Source organism: Sturnira hondurensis, unplaced genomic scaffold (assembly GCF_014824575.4).
Source record: "Sturnira hondurensis isolate 20B ecotype Veracruz unplaced genomic scaffold, ASM1482457v3 Scaffold0025050, whole genome shotgun sequence".
Classification (NCBI taxonomy): domain Eukaryota; kingdom Metazoa; phylum Chordata; class Mammalia; order Chiroptera; family Phyllostomidae; genus Sturnira; species Sturnira hondurensis.
Window position 1 is genome coordinate 193,933 of NW_028097681.1, and position 16,995 is coordinate 210,927.

The window sequence follows — 16,995 nt, forward strand, 5'->3', positions numbered from 1 at the left end:
CACAATCTGATTAAAGAAACAATTTCTGGTTTTCCTCTGAGAGCAAAGAAATCAAGGTCACATTTTCTGATTCAGGATGATTGTCCCTAATTTACCAGACACCCTAAAGAATCTTCTCAGAGCCCCCTTTATGTCTCTGTTCTTGAGGCTGTAGATGAAGGGGTTCAGCATGGGCGTGACCACAGTGCACATCACTGAGGCTGTTGCACTTGGCTGTGAGCTGTGGGTACCAGCAGAGCTGAGATACACACCTAGGCTTGTACCATAAAATAAGGAGACAACTGAGAGGTGAGATGCACAGGTGGAAAATGCTTTATACTTTCCCTGAGCTGATGGGATTGCTTGTATGGAGGACACTATCTTAGAGTAAGAATAAAGGATCCCAGCAATGGGACCACCACCCAGTAGCGCAATTGCAAAATACATCACAATGTTATTAAGAAAATTGTGAGAACAGACAAGTTGAGTCATCTGATTGAGTTCACAGAAAAAGTGGGGAATTTCCAAGTCTGGACAGAAAGACAAATGCAACACCATCAAGCATTGTAGCAAGGAATCCAGGGCACTCACGATCCAGGGCATGAGAACCCGCAATCCACAGAGCTGGGAGTTCATGATGACCATGTAGTGCAGGGGGTGACAGATGGCCACAAAGTGGTCATAGGCCATCACAGTCAGAAGAAAGTGGTCCCAACCTCCAAAGAGTGTAAAAAAATACATCTGGGTGATGCATCCTGCATAGGTGATGACTTTGCTCTGTATCTGGATGTTCAGCAGCATCTTTGGGATTGTGGTAGAGGTGATACAGATGTCAGCCAAGGACAGGTTGGAGAGGAAGAAGTACATGGGTGTGTGGAGGTGGGAGTCTGAGCTGACCGCCAGGATGATGAGCAGGTTTCCCAACACAGTGATCAGGTACATGGAGAGGAACAGTCCAAATAGGACGGGCTGAAGTTCTGGTGCCTCTGATAGTCCCAGGAGATGAAATTCTGACACTCTTGTAAGGTTCCCTGAATCCATGAGGTGGAGGTGACTTTCAAGGAGAAAGAGAACAAGAGTAATTTTTGTATAAGTTGGTATTACTCTCAAAGCTCGAATGCTACCATTTATATTTTGCAACCAGGAAATTAATTTCACAGCCCTGGCTGGTGTAGCTCAGTGGATTGAGCAGGGGCCTGCAAACCAAAGGATTGCAGTTCAATTCCCAGTCAGGGCACATGCCTGGGTTGCAGGCCAGTTCCCAGCATGAGATGCACAAGAGGCAACCATACATTGATTTTTCTCTCCCTCTCTCCTTCCCTTCCCCTCTAAAGAGAAATAAATAAATAAACCTTAAAAAAAGAAATTAATTTCACTTTTGCGACAGATCTTTTCTACTTTAGGAGTTTTCTATGTCATCTCAGAGTAGGAATTTTTGTCCCAACCTACTTTTTTTCTAAGGTGTCAGAAATACTACATTTTGTTTGTTTGTTTGTTTTTTTAATCAGCCTTTAGGAAGACTATATTTAAAAAAAAATATTGTTCAAGTACAGTTTCCTCCATTTTCACCCCACCATGCTCCCCACCCCACCCTTTCCTGCCTCCCATCCCTGAACTTACCCCCTTTTGCTTTGTCCAGGTGTCCTCCGCACAGGTTCCTTGATGGCCCTTTTCCTATTGTCCCCTATTATTCCTTTCCTACCTCCTTCCTGGTTACTTTCAGTTTGTTCTTTGTTTCAATGTCTCTAGTTTTATTTTGTTGCTTATTTGTTTTGTTGATTAGGTTCCAGTTATAGGTGAGATCATATGAAATTTCTCTTTCTCCACCTGGCTTATTTCAGTTAGCATGACGCTTTTCAGTTCCATCCATCTCTTTCTGCTATGTAGTATTCTGCAGTTTTAATGAAAAACATATCATGTATTTCAGGAATACAAATTGAGTTTTGACCATGCACTATCTGGACTATGAGTGGAAGAACTCGTGTTCTGAAGAGACACGAGTCCCTGCAAGCCAATATTGGGCAAAGAATATAGAAGTAAATAATAGAAATAAATATACCAACAGATGGTGACACATCCTAGGAAGAAAACAAAAGCAGGTCTAAATTAGAAAGTGACTAGACCATTCTATTTCTCATGGGTTTTTAGGTGAGACCTGCCAACAAGTGACATTTGAGCACAGAACACAAGGAAGAAAGGGACGGAGATCATGGTTATATGGGCCAGTGTGTGCCCAGCAGAGGGGGTGGCCAGTACCAAGGCCTTAGGGAGGAGCTGAAGGGGTGAAGTGATTTGCTCAAAAGTAATATTAGAGCACGTGATGGGCCCTGGTTATAATTTTTTCATGTTGCTTCTAGGCAGTGAGTCTCGACCACAAATGATTTTGCCTCTAGCAGTGCCTGAAGGGAAACCACAAAACACCTACAATTCATGCATACACACTAAACCCCCTCCCAAATCATTATCCCTCCCCAAAATGTCAATGGTAAAAGGTGATAGAACCTAGTTTAGACCAGTACTTCTTTGGTTTCACATGTACATGGAGTCTCCAGGATCTGGTTCAAATGAGAATCTGATTCAGCAGGTCCTTCAGGCTCAGAGAAGCTGTGTTTCCAACAAGCACCCAGGTGGTATTGATGCTGCAGGCCCTGGTCTGTGGACCACTCTCTGGAAGAAAGGTTGTGGTTGTGTGTTAGACTCCGTGGCAGTCACTCTCATTCCTGTGATCCAAACATTATCTCTGCCCGGGCTTTTGAAGGAAATGCATATTCACTCATTCCAGAGGTTATGATCGAATCTGTGCTTCCTTTATATAAGGGCCCTTGACTGACACAGAAGAATACACATCTGAAAATCAACTTTTAGCAGGCAGGATTTGGACCTCTGTAAGATGTACACATCCTATTTCCCAGTATATTTGAATACGTTATTTTTTTTAAAGCAAGGGATGGATGAGGGCAGCTGAAGGAACAGGGCTGGTAATCAGCTGATTTAAGATAGAAGGTGAGCTGGTATCATCTGGGAGGACTAAGCTCAGCACAGTTTTCCCCTAGAAGCAGAAGGGGAGACCAGGAGAAAGGGCAGCACTGCTGGCTCTAACTAAGGAAGAAGGGCCATGAGCCAAGCGATGTAGGTGGTCAGAATACAAACAGGGATTGAGGAGAAAATGGATTCTCCCCTGAGGCTCTAGGAGAAGCCCAGCCCTACAGACACCCTGAGATTAGCCAGTGAGACACCAGCCAAGCTCTGACACCTAGAACTGTACCCACATCTCTGTGCTTACTGAGAACAACTGGTATGGGAGCACTTCCTAGCAGTCTCTGCAGTTTAATAGTCAGTCATCCAGTGACATGTGATGGAGGGGTTGAGTTTAAGTCTCTGCATTTATTAGCTTTCTCGGGTAGGCATTTTACTTTGAAAATCCAAGGAAACTAGAAAAGAAATATTGAAATGATTGGAGATATTCTATCCCATTAGGTGGGACAGTGAAGTCTTCATGGCATAAATGTAAAGTAAAGGTTGTGAACTAGGACATCTTGGTGTCATTAAGATTTAAGGTACAATGTGTAACCTTAGTTTCTTCATCACTGAATTGTCAAAACTTGTTACTCAGTACACTATACTCTTCATCTAGAAGTTGGTCAATCCTCAATTTATGTTTCCCAAGAGCATGGCAGAATCTCTCATCGGAAACATAGAAATATGACCACTGCAGGAACAGGTTAAGTGTGGGATAGAAATTTCTACTGTTCTAATATACAAAGTAAAAGGGCACAAAATCTGAAAATATTGCAGCCTTACCAGTAATGAGATAAACTAGTTAGTATTCCCCTTTAGACTTATTAAATATACTCTCATGTGAATACTCAGCGTGAGAGAAGATACTGCAGTATCTGCCTCACTAACTGCTGCTACAAGGTGCTGTCTGCCTCACTGGTCTGGATCTTTTCAATGAATACACAAAATGCTCAAAGGCACCCTGGCTTAGAATGCTCAAAAGGCACAAAATGCTCAAAGGCACCCTGGCTTAGAATTTTATTACTCACACTCTCACTTCACTGTACTGCTCTCCACACCTAAGGCTTCATTTCATCTCTGAAAACAGCAAAACTCTCTGAGAAGTGTTTTCATTTTCCTGCAACCATTTCCTGCATCTCAGTCATTGTACAGCGACTTCCCACTGGACTTTCAGTCCCATCACCTAATTGTCAGCTATGGCCCAGGAGTGCAGATTCAAACAGATGCATCCTTATTAATATATTAAGTAAATTAAGTATAATTTACTTCCTTAACCAAGAATACAAACAGAGATATCTGGTTTGGGGGCTGAGCTGATAAGGGTTGCAGTGACTCAGGTAAAAGTTCTGAGGTTCCAGATTCTCACCCTTTCCTGATGTAACTGCCAGGCTCTCAGACTCCCCTGGACAGGTTTTCTGGTCTCTGTTTGGAAGTCAGAATTTTTCCCTGGAGGGTGGAAGATGAGGACTGAAGCTCTGTCCCACACAAAACAGCAGAAAGGAGTGAAGCATCATTCCCGAGCCAGACTTAGGAATCACAGCCACAACCATGTTTGTCCAGCAACATTGTACAAGCTGAGGGACAGCAGGAGTGGGGGAGATGTTTACAGCTCTCTGAATATCTGCTCATTAGGCACATTTCTCTCATGTTTTCTAACATCTAAGTGCACAATTTCTCTCTGGGGCTCTGAAATAAATAGATAGGAATTTTTCATAATGATTCTCAGATCTCTGGAGACCTGGTAAGAAGTCAGGTGGATTTAGATTTTATGAATCTTTATCTTGGATCTAACCTGCTTCCCAGAAGTCTTACCATCTACTTTCTTATCCCAACACTGAATTAACATTTTCTGCACAGTCTGAGACCAGGACAAGGTTTCTTTGATCTTTAAAGTATGGAGTTTCTCTTTTTTTTTTAGTTTAAATTACTTTATTGTTGTTCAATTACAATTGTCTCTATTGTCTCTCTACCCCTGCACCTCAACCCCTCCAAAACCACCTCCCTCCCTTGCTTCCACCCTTCCCCTTGATTTTGTCCATGTGTTCCTGAAAATGCTTAAAGCACTGAATTTTGGTCAGGGCACAGCCATGATGTCTCCAGAGCATTGCTATCCCCCATCAAAGAGGGAGGGGGGGCTCTGTTCCTTTGATATGTTCCTGACCACTACACTCTTTTCTTTCCTAACACATTTGTCAAAATAATTAGAAATTTCTTACTTCACAGGTTATGAGTTGTCATTTAGTACCTCATTCTCAAATATTTGTTAATTTTGAGATACACATTTTGATTGTCTTATACCATATAATCAAGCCTAGTATTTTATTGATTTTGTCTGATTTAAATTTTTGAAAAGTCCATTCTGTGACTGAAATGAATGCCATTCCCCTTTGCAGAAATGGGTCTGGAAGGGGGTTAGTATTTGCTCAAAGTTATGAACTGAATGAGAGGTGGCCGTTGATTGGAATCTGTCTGATTGCTTCCAGTTTTCAAACTCTGGTCCAGTGGTTCTCCACTTGAGGTGATTTTGTTTCTGAAACTTGTGGAGAGAGGCTACTAACCACCTACAGTAACCAGTACAAATAATTATTTCACCCCTGTTGTCAACATGAGAAGGTGAGAAAGCCTAGTCTAGATCAGCACTTATCCAACTCCAAGGTGCACATACATCACATCCTGGTGGGCCCAAAGATTCTTTGAACCAAATGAGTTCCAGGCGGTGTTGATGCTGCAGGTACTGGTCTCTGGACCAGACTTTGAGTAGTAAGGCTGTGGCTGTGTTCAAGTCCAGGGTAGGTAGAGTTAGGTCTTCAGAACCAAAAAGCACTTTCCAATAACATTCTTGAATGACTTCACATAATATACTTTTGAAAAATACCTTATTTTATTCTTTTACATAAGGGCCCTCATATGACACCATGGAATATATTGTTGTAAACATTTTTAATAGGCAGAATAAGAGCCTTTATTATACATCAACAAAGATGTCTACATCATAATTTCCAGAAACTTGTAATATGTTACTTTTCATTGCAAGGAAGAATTAAAGTATCAGATGGAATAGTGTGACCATTCAGCTAACTTTAAGATAAGGTGCCATGGCTGTGAAGGTGAGACTAATGTACTCACCATGGTCCCAACGTTTGAAACAAGAGGGAAGAGTAGTTGGAATCAATGGGAGACTTAAAGGTGCAGCATGGCTGGCTTTAAAGATGGAGAAAGGGACATGCAGAATGAGAAACTGGAGTAGGAGAGGAAATGGGTTTTCCCTGAAGCTTCCAGAAGGAACCCAGCCCTGCAGGTTTCACATATCGGTGAAAATGTTCTCCTATTCTCTGGGTTACCCTTTTATTTTGTTGACTTCCTCTGCTGTAGAAAATTGTTTTAGTTTACTGAAATAGTTCCATTTGTTTATTTTTTCTTTTGTTTCTTTTGCTTGGGAGATATATCTGATAAAATAGTGCTATGAGCAATAGCTGAGATTTTGTTGCCTATGTCTTCTCCTAGGACTTTTATGGTTTGGGGTTTAGCATTAAGTCTTTCATCTATTTTGATTTTATCATTGTGTGAGGTATAAGAATGTGGTCTAGTTTCATTTTTGTGCACCTGTCTTTCCAATTTTCTCAACACTGTNCACATTTGAAACAAGAGGGAAGAGTAGTTGGAATCAATGGGAGACTTAAAGGTGCAGCATGGCTGGCTTTAAAGATGGAGAAAGGGACACGCAGAATGAGAAACTGGAGTAGGAGAGGAAATGGGTTTTCCCTGAAGCTTCCAGAAGGAACCCAGCCCTGCAGGTTTCACATATCGGTGAAAATGTTCTCCTATTCTCTGGGTTACCCTTTTATTTTGTTGACTTCCTCTGCTGTAGAAAATTGTTTTAGTTTACTGAAATAGTTCCATTTGTTTATTTTTTCTTTTGTTTCTTTTGCTTGGGAGATATATCTGATAAAATAGTGCTATGAGCAATAGCTGAGATTTTGTTGCCTATGTCTTCTCCTAGGATTTTATGGTTTGGGGTTTAGCATTTAAGTCTTTCATCTATTTTGATTTTATCATTCTGTGAGGTATAAGAATGTGGTCTAGTTTCATTTTTGTGCACCTATCTTTCCAATTTTCTCAACACTGTTTATTGAATAAATGATCTTTAGCCCTTTGTATGTGCTTGCTTTCTCTGCCAAATATTCATTGACTATAAAGTTGTAGGTTTATTTCTGGGCCCACTATTCTGTTCCACTGATTAATGTGTCTGTTTTTATGCTAGTATCATGCAGTTTTGATTATTATGGCCTTATAATATAGTTTGCTATTAGGTACTATGATTCTTCCAACTGCATTTTTCTTTCCCAGGATTTCTGTTGCTATGTGGGGCCGTTTGTGGTTCCATATAAACTTTTGAAATATTTGTTCTAGTTCTGTGAACTACGTCATTAGAATCTTGATGGGAATTGTATTGAGTCTATAGATTGCTTTGGGTAATATGGGCACTTTAATTATATTAATTCTTTCTATCCATGAACATGGTGTGTGTTTCCACTTATTTGTGTGTTCAGTTTTTTTCTTCAGTGTCTTATAATTTTCTAAACACATGTCTCTTACATATTTGGCTAGCTCTATTCCAAGGTATTTTATTTTTTGTAGCAATTGCAAGTAGAATGTTTTCTTAATCCTTCTTTCCAGTTGGTTCATTATTGACATATATCATATGCCACTGCTCTCTGGATATTAATTTTGGTATTTTGCTACTTTGCTGAATTTATTTATTAGTTCTAATATTTTGTTGGTGGAATCTTGGGGGTTCTCTATGTACTGTATCATGTCATCTGCAAATAATGACAGCCTTCCTTCTTCCTTTCCAATTTGGATTTCTTTATTTCTTCTTTTTTTAAAAATATTTTATTGATTATGCCATTACAGTTGTCCCATTTCCCCCCTTCATTCCCCTCCACTCTGCACACCCTTCCCCTGCTATTCCCCCCCTTTCGTTCATGTCCATGTGTCACAAGTTCTTTAGATTCTGTATTTCCCATAGTATTCCTCCCCTCCCCCTGTCTATTTTCTACCTACCATCTATGCTACTTATTCTCTGTACCTTCTCCCCCCTTCTTCTCCTCCCACTCCCCTGTTGTTAACCTTCTATGTGATCTCCATTTCTATGGTTCCACTCCCAATCTAGCTGTCCTCTTACTTTGCTTTTGTTTTAGGTGTGGTTGTTAATAACTGTGAGTTTGCTGTTCTTTCACTGTTCATATTTTTTATCTTCCTCTTCTTAGATAAGTCCCTTTAACTTTAGATATAATAAGGGCTTGGTGATGATGAACTCATCGAATTTGACCGTATCTGAGAAGCACTTTATCTGCCCTTCTATTCTAAACAAAAGCTTTGTTGGATAGGGCAGTCTTGGATGTAGGTCTTTACCTTTCATGACTTGGAATACTTCTTTCCAGCCCCTTCTTGCCTGTAAGGTCTCTTTTGAGAAATCCGCTGACAGTCTGATGGGCACTCCTTTGTAGATGACTGTCCCCTTATCTCTTTCTGCTTCTAGGATTCTCTCCTTCATTTTAATCTTGGCTAATGTAATTATGATGTGCCTTGGTGTGTTCCTTCTTGGGTCCAACTATTTTGAAACCCTCTGAGCTTTCTGGATTTCCTGGAAGTCTATTTCCTTTGCCAGATTGGGGAAGTTCTCCTTTATTATTTGTTCAAATAAGTTTTCCACTCATGGCTGTTCCTCTTCTCCTTCTGGTACCCCTATAATTTAGATGTTGGAATGTTTAAAGATGTCCTGGATGTTCCTAAGCCTCTCCTCATTTTTTTTTGAATTCTTGTTTCTTTCTTTTCTGTTTGGTTGTTTCTTTCTTCCTTCTGGTCCACTCCCTTGATTTGAGTCCCAGTTTCCTTTCCATCACTATTGATTTCCTCTGCATTTCTCTTTATTTTCATCAGTTTAGCTTTCATATGTTCCTCTAATTTGTGGCGAAAATCAACCAATTCTGTGAGCATCCTGATCACCAGTGTTTTGAACTGTGCATCTGAAAGGTTGGCTAGTTCTTGGTCACTTAGAATTATAGGCTCTGGGGCTTTGAGCTGTTCTTGAGTCATAATGTTTGGTCTGTTCATACCTGTTATGTATGAGGGGCAGAACCTTAGGTGTTCACCATGGCTGGGCGACCCAGTCGCTGGGTTGTGATGCTGTACGTGGGGGTGGGGTCAGAGAGGGAAAAAAATGGCGCTTTGCTCTGCTCCACTCTCTCTCAGATTTCTGCCCCCTCTGTGGCTTCCCACAAGCAAATTGGGCCCCTCTGGTGCTGGTTCCTGGGTGTGTGGGCCTCTGTACTCTCCAGGACCCTGTGAGTCTCTCCAATGAACTCTCTGTGAGCCTGGGAGCCTCTCCCAGCCCCTCAACCCTGAAAAAGTCTTCCCAGTTGGTGCTTTCAGGCTCTAATTCCCATCACTGGGGCCCTAGCCTGAGCGGTCCGTCTCACTGTTCACTCCTTCACTTGGTTTATCTGTGCACAAATGTGTGACTGCAGTCAGTCAGCCACCCTGCGCCCTCACTGGGTCTGCCTGTCGTCATGCCTGGGATACACCAACTGCCTCCACCTCCGCTCCTGGGTTGGTGGGACTCAAAGATCTTTCCACTCTTACTGGTCTGCCACTGACTCTGCCCCTCTTACTGATCTGGCTGAGTGGTTTGTTGTTGTTGGACTTCCTTACAGTTAAATTTTCACTGTTTTGGCTGCATTTTTGTTTCTAAAACTTTGCTGCCTTTAAATTTAATTGTGGGAGGGAGCACAGTGTTTCCACCTATGTTTCCATCTTGGCCGGAAGTCTCTTTATTTCTTCTTGTCTGATTGCTGTGGCTAAGACTTCTAGTACTATGTTGAATAGTGAGGTGAAGGCAACATCCTTGTCTTGTTCCAGCTCTTAAGGGGAACGCTTATAATTTTTGCCCATTGAGTAATATGCTGGCAGTGGGTTTGTCATATATGGCCTTTGTTTGTTATGTTTAGGTATGCTACCTCTGAACCCACTTTACTAAGAGTTTTTATTGTCATAAATGGGTGCTCAATTACATCAAGTGCTTTTTCTGCATGTATTGATAAGATCGTGTGTTTTTTATTCTTTATTTTGTTTATTTGGTGAATCATGTTTATTAATTTGTGAAAGTTGTACCAATCTTGCATTCCCAGAACAAATTCCACTTGATCGTGATGTATGACCTTTTTGATGCATTGCTGTACTCTGTTTGCTAATATTTTCTTGAGGATTTTAGCATCTATGTTCATCAGGGATATTGGCCTATGATTTTCTTTCTTTGTAAGTGTGTTTTTCTGGTTTTGGAATTAGAATAATGTGGGCCTCATAAAAGGAATTTGGGAGTCTTTCCTTCTCTGGAATTTTACCAAGTATTTTGAGAAAGAGAGGTATTAGTTTTTCTCAGAATTTTTGTTAAAATTCACCTGTGAAGCTATCTGGTCCAAGGCTATTGTTTGTTGGAAGGTTCTGATTACTACTTCAATTTCTCTAGGTATAATCTGTCTATTGAGATTCTCTGCTCTTCCTGATTTAATTTTGGAAGACTGTATGTTTCTAGGAATTTGCCCACTTTACTGAAGTTGTCCACTTTGTTGGTATATAGTTGTTCATAATCTTTTTTTTTTACAATCCTTTGTATTTATTGGCATCAGTTGTAATTTTCCCCCTTTCATTTCTTATTTTATTTATTTGAGCCTTCTCTCTTTTATTCTTGATGAGTCTGGTTAAATGTCATTCTTGTTTATCTTTTCAGAGAATCAGCTCTTGGATTCATTGACCATTTCTGTAGACTCTATTTTTTTATTTCTGCTCTGATATTTATTATTTCCTTTTTTTTTTACTCACTTTGGGGTTGGTTTGCCATTTTTTCCCCAATTTCTTTAAGTGTAAAGGTAGATTGTTTATTTCTGTTTTTTAAATATATGCCTGTAACGCTATGAATTTCCTTCTTAGTATTGCTTACCTAGTGTCCCACAAATTCTGAATTCTTGTGTCCTCATTTTCATTCACTTCATGGTATCTTTGATTTCTTTTTGACCTCATTGTTCAGTCATTCATTGTCTAATAATGTTATTGCGCTTCCATGTGTTTTTGTGTTTTATCATGTTCTCACATGATTGCTAATTTAATAGCATTGTGGTAAAAATATGCTGATATGATTTCAATATTCTCTTTTGTTGTCTTGTGAAAATATTTTCTTTAGTCAATCACAGTAATGCTCGTAAATCACCCAGAATTTTGCATTATCTGCTATTTCATGGCTTGCTGAGTGGAAATTTTATTTTCCAAAGAACTATTATCTTATAATATAGAATTGGTATGTGCTATTTAAAATTCTATTTTGTAATATTTCTGGCCAAGATGGAGGCATAGGCAGACACACTGTGCCTCCTCGCACAACCAAAAGAAGGACTACAATAATTTAAAAACAAAAATCAAGGAGAACTCACAGATAATCAAACTCTATGGAAGTCTGACAACCGAGGAGTTAAAGAAGACACATTCACTCAGACTAGTAGGAGGAGCAGAGGCAGGCAGCTGAGCAGAAGGGCCCACAACAAGGTGGTGGCTCCAGGACCTGGACAGGTAAGGTGGCTGGAGGACCCAGTGAGGCAGCAGATCGTGGAGCAAGGTGCACAAAGCTACAGCGGCGGGTGGACCCATTGAGGCTGCAGATTGTGGACCTGGTGGTCCCTTATTCGCATGCAGATAAATGGGGAGAAACAACTGGGGAGGTGGACAGACTGCTCAACCCAGGGTCCCAGCTTGGGGAAATAAAGCCTCTAACTACTAATTGAAAACATCTGTGGGGGTTGAGGCAGTGGGAGAAACTCCCAGACTCACAGGGGAATTCACTGGAGAGACCCACAGGGTCCCAGGACATGCACAAATTCACCCACAGGGGAATCAGAACCAGTGGGGGAAGTGACTAAAATCCAGCAGAGAGTGGCGCAAACACTGTTGTTCCCTCTTGGATCCCTCCCACACATACAACCTCACAACACAATCACGAGAGATACCCTGCGTGGGTGAACACCTGAGGCTCTGTCCCTCACTATGTAACAGGCACATCAAGACAAAAAAAATGTCCCAAATGAAAGAACAGATCAAAGCTCAAGAAAAAATACAACTAAGCCATGAAGAGATAGTCAACCTATCAGATGCACAGTTCAAAATACTGGTAATCAGGAAGCTCACAGAATTGGTTGAATTTGGTTGCAAATTAGATGAAAAAATGAAGGCTACACTAAGTGAAATAAAGGAAAGTGTACACAGAACCAATAGTGATGGGAAGAAAACTGGGACTCAAATCAACAGTGTTGACCAGAAGGAAGAAAGAAAAATCCAACCAGAAAAGAATGAAGAAATAAGAATTCAAAAAGATGAGGTGAGGCTTAAGAACCTCCAGGACATCTTTAAACATTCCAACATTTGAATTATAAGGGTACCAGAAAAGGAAGAGGAAGAGCAACAAGTGGGAAAGTTATCTGAATAAATGATATAGGGGAACTTCCCCAATCTGGCAAAGCAAACAGACTTTCAGAAAGTCCAGGAACCTCAGAGAGTCCCAAAGAAGTTGAACCCAAGGAGGAACACACCAAATTACATTAGCCAAGACTAAAAACAAGGAGAGAATCCTAGAAACAGCAAGAGAAAAGGAGACAGTTACCTACAAAACAGTGCCAATCAGACTGTCAGCTGATTTCTCAAAAGAGACCTTACAGGCAAGAAGGGGCCAAAAAGAGGTATTCCAAAGCATGAAAGGCACGGACCTACATCCGAGATTTCTCTATCCAGCAAGCTTTCATTTAGAATGGAGTGCAGATAGAGTACTTCTCAGATAAGGTCAACTTGAAAGAGTTCACCATCACGAAGCCCTTATTATGTGAAAGGTTAAAGGAATTTTTCTAAGAAAAAGAAGATAAAAAACCAGCACAGTAAAATGACAGAAAACTCACAATTATTAACAACTGCACCTAAAAGAAAAATAAAAGCTAGCTAAGCAAACAACTAGAACAGGAACAGAATCATAGAAATAGAAATCACATGGAGGTTTATCAGTGTGGACTGGAAGGGGGAGAGAGGGGGGAGAAGGTACAGAGAATAAGTAGCATAGATGGTAGGTAGAAAACAGAAAGGGGAGGTTACAAATGGTATGGGAAACGTGGAAGCCAAAGAACTTATACGGATGACCCATGGACATAAAAGAAAGAGGGAAATGTGGGTGGGACGGTGTATGCGGGGTGGAGGGGAGAGAAGGGGGGAAAAATGAGACAACTGTAATAGCATAATCAATCAAATATATTTAAAAAATAAAATTCTATTTAATATATAAGCATCCCTGAATTTAGATATTTAATAAATTTTTGACATGCAATGCAAATTTTTTATTATTTTTCAAGTACGCTTGCCTTCCTTTTCCTTCCACCACTTCCCCCATTCCTGCTATCCCCAACTCCCTCCTCTGATTTCACCCCACCTTTATTTCATCCATGTCTCGTTCATAGTTGTTCCTGAAAACCCCTCCACACTTTTCCACCATTATCCCCTCCTATTACGTCTCTGATTACTGTCAGTATCTTTTTAATTTCAATGTTTCTGGTTATATTTTGCTTGCTTGTTTGTTTTGTGGATTAGGTTTCACTTAAAGGCAAGACCATATGGTATTTGTCTTTCACCACCTGGCTTATTTCACTTAGCATAATTCTTTCCAGTTCCATCCATGCTGTCACAAAGGATAGGAGTTCCATCTTTCTTTCTGCTGTGTAGTAATCTATTGTGTAGATGTACCATAGTTTTTTGATCCATTCAATTACTGATGGCCACTTAGGTTGCTACCAGCACTTGGCTATTATAAATTGTGCTGCTATGAACATTGGGGTCCATAGGTTCTTTTGGATTGGTGTTTCAGGGTTCTTAGGATATAATCCCAGCAGTGGAATTGCCGGGTGAAAAGGTGGTTCCATTTTTAGTTTTCTGAGAAAATTCCATATTGTTTTTCACAAGGGCTGCCCCAGTCTGCATTCCCACCAACAATACACTAGGGTTCCTTTTTCTCCACAACCTCTCCAGCACTTGTGGTTTGTCCATTTGTTTATGATGGTCATTTTCACTGGTGTGAAGTGGTATCTCATTGTGGTTTTAATTTTTATCTCTCTGATGGCTAGTAATGCTGAGCATCTTTTAATATATCTCTGGACCCTCTGTATGTACTTTTTGGAGAAGTGTTTGTTCAGGTCTTTTAGCCCATTTTGTGGTTTCGTTGTTTGTCTTCCTGGGGTGGACTTGCGTGAGTTCTATATATATTTTGGAGATCAAACCCTTGTCCTAGATATTTTTGGCAAATATATTTTCCCATATGGCTGGTTCTCTTTTCATTTTAATAATGTTTTCATTAGCCATGCAGAAGCCTTTTTTTTGAGGAGATCCCATTTGTTCATTCTTTCCTTTATGTACCTTGCATAGGGGACATATCGGTGAAAATATTGCCACATGGGATATCTGAGGTTTTCCTGCCTATGTCTTTTTAAAGAATTTTAATATTTTCACTACTTATATTTAAGTCTTTTATCCACCTTGGGTTTATTTTTGTGTATGGTATAAGTAGGTGATCAAATTTTATTTATTTATTTTTGTGTGTAGCCGTCTAAATCTCCCAACACTATTTGTTGAAGAAGCTGTTTTACTACATTTTATGTTGCTGTCCCCTTTGTCAAATATTAATTGACTGTATAGAATTGGGTTTATTTCTGTGCTCTATTCTGTTCCATTGTTCTAGGTATCTGTCCTTATGCCATTATCAGGCTGTTTTGATTACAGTGTGATGCAGACTCCAGCCCACCAAGTCTGTGTGTTGTGGCTGTGATGAACAAATCTACACAGACTACAGAAATCCTGTGGAGAAAAAGGGATGGCGTCGCTACTCCCTGAGTGAGAGAAAGGACCCTGATCCTTTCCTGGACAGGCTTTTATTGCTTTTCTGGGTACATTACACCAAGGATGGTCCTCATTTACTATGCACAGATTTGCTGTAGTTGACTACCATTTACAGATAACAAAGGAAAGAATGTTGCTAATTCTTTCAAAGACAAGGATTTTTCAGATCAAGGGGAAAAGTGGTTGAACTGGTTACACTCCATACTTGGGAGGTTTAGCACAGATTGTAGGAAGTTACTTTAGAGATATGCAATAAACATATCCTGCCTCAATTCAGGGTGAGGGAATTTTAGCAAAAGCAAGTCTCATAGCAGCCTAGGTACAATGCATGTCTGATTCCCCATGGGAGAACCTATCTATGGGCATGGGTCCTGTGTGTCAGACCTCACATCCCACTGGTTTTTCAAGTGGGAGCTGGGCTACGTTTACCACTGCCACACAAAATGGTCCCTTATAACAGTGGCCTTGTAATACAGCTTGATATCAGGCATTGTGATCCCTCCTACTTTGTTCTTCTTTCTCAAAATTGCTGAAGCTATTCAGGGTCATTTATAATTCCATATAAAATTCTGAAATGTTTTTTTCTATATCTGTGAAACATGTCATTGGTACTTTAACAAGGATTGCAGTGAATCTATAAATTACTTTGGGTACTATGGACATTTTGATAATGTAAATTATTCCAATCTATGAACATGGTACATGCTTCCATTTGTTTGTGCCTTCCTTAATTTCTTTTTTCATTGTTGTTTAGTTTCTTTCTTCAGTGTTGTGTAGTTTTCTGAGTACAGGTCTTTTTATCTTCTTGGGAAGGTTTATTCCTAGGCACTTTATTTTTCTTGTTGCTATATCAAATGAGATTTTTTTCCTGATTTCTGTTTCTGATATTTTATTGTTGGTCTACAAAAATGCCTTTGATTTCTGAATATTGACTTTGTATCCTGCTGTTTTGCCAAATTCACTTATTAGGTCAAGTAGCTTTTTGGTGGAGTCTATAGGGTTTTCTATGTACGCTAACATGAATTCTGCAAACAATGACAATTTTGATTTCTTTTTTTCCAGTTTGTATGTCTTTTGTTTCTTTTTGTTGTCTGATCACTGTGGCTAGGACTTCCAGTACCATGTTGAATAGAAATGGTGAAAGTGAACAACCTTATCCTGTTCCTGATCTTTTTGTAATCACAGAGCCAGATGCATGGCGTAGCTGCTGCACAAACACTCATTATGTCCCCAATGATGGAGTTCCCTTTTCATTTTCAATTTAATTTATTTATTGTGTTTTGGAACTTGAAAGATATGCATTTTTATTTTTAATTAGAAGCAATTTCAATAAGATCAAAGGGAGTAAGTTAGATAACAGATATATCCACGGGTATATCCAGGGATCAAAATTCATTTGGAATTAAACACAGAAATATACAAAAAATTGTAAATTTCATACAAGAATCAACATGGTATAAAATTCCCTTTTAGAAAACCCTTTACTACTCTATCTACAAAAAAAGAAGAATATACTTCCAATAATGTATAGGGTCTGACACTAATAAGCCTCCTTTCTTATTACAAAGTCATAAGCATGTAATTCTGTAACATAACAGTATCACAGTGAAACACACCATATGACATTTTAGGCGAAATGTTGAAACTGCTGTTTACCTCGTGTGAGGCATTCATGTACTCAAGCAAGTCTTACTTCTGCTGGCCCTGTATGTCATTTGATAAGAAATTATTCTAAGGACATCAATGTTGCCACGGAAGTAAATAAACACTTCGGAGAATATCTGATCAAGGTTGGAAAAAACTTTTTGATTTCAGAAAATGGACAAAAGAAAAATGTGTGTATATAATAAACAAAGTAGGAAGCTTAATAAAATGGTGGATTAAATGTATACAGAGGTTAAAACAAACAGAAGAACTTCCAGACCAGAAATGAAATGAGCAAGTTCAAAACCCAAAATCTGATTAAATTATCACAATTTTTGGTTTTGAATCTTAGGGTAAAAAGGCAAGAATACTTTTTTGGCC

At 39.6% G+C, this 16,995-nt stretch overlaps 1 protein-coding gene across 1 annotated transcript; it reads right to left on the bottom strand.

Annotated features, from left to right (window-relative positions):
* Positions 1–57: 57 nt before the first annotated feature.
* Positions 58–921, bottom strand: LOC118982152 (olfactory receptor 7A10-like). The gene is made up of 2 exons (XM_037039098.1): positions 567–921; positions 58–281 (listed from the first exon to the last, which is right to left on the bottom strand). Exons 1-2 carry the CDS (start codon positions 919–921, stop codon positions 58–60), a joined length of 579 nt encoding a protein of 192 aa, XP_036894993.1.
* Between the last annotated feature and the right edge of the window lie 16,074 nt (positions 922–16,995).

Bases quoted from the DNA above. Each gene is read 5' to 3' on its own strand.
- LOC118982152 (XM_037039098.1), bottom strand. From the start codon at position 921: ATGTACCTGATCACTGTGTTGGGAAACCTGCTCATCATCCTGGCGGTC. The intron at 282-566 runs GTGCCCTGGATT...CTCACCTCTCAG, and splicing joins TCTCATGCCCTGGATCGTGA to TTGTCTCCTTATTTTATGGT.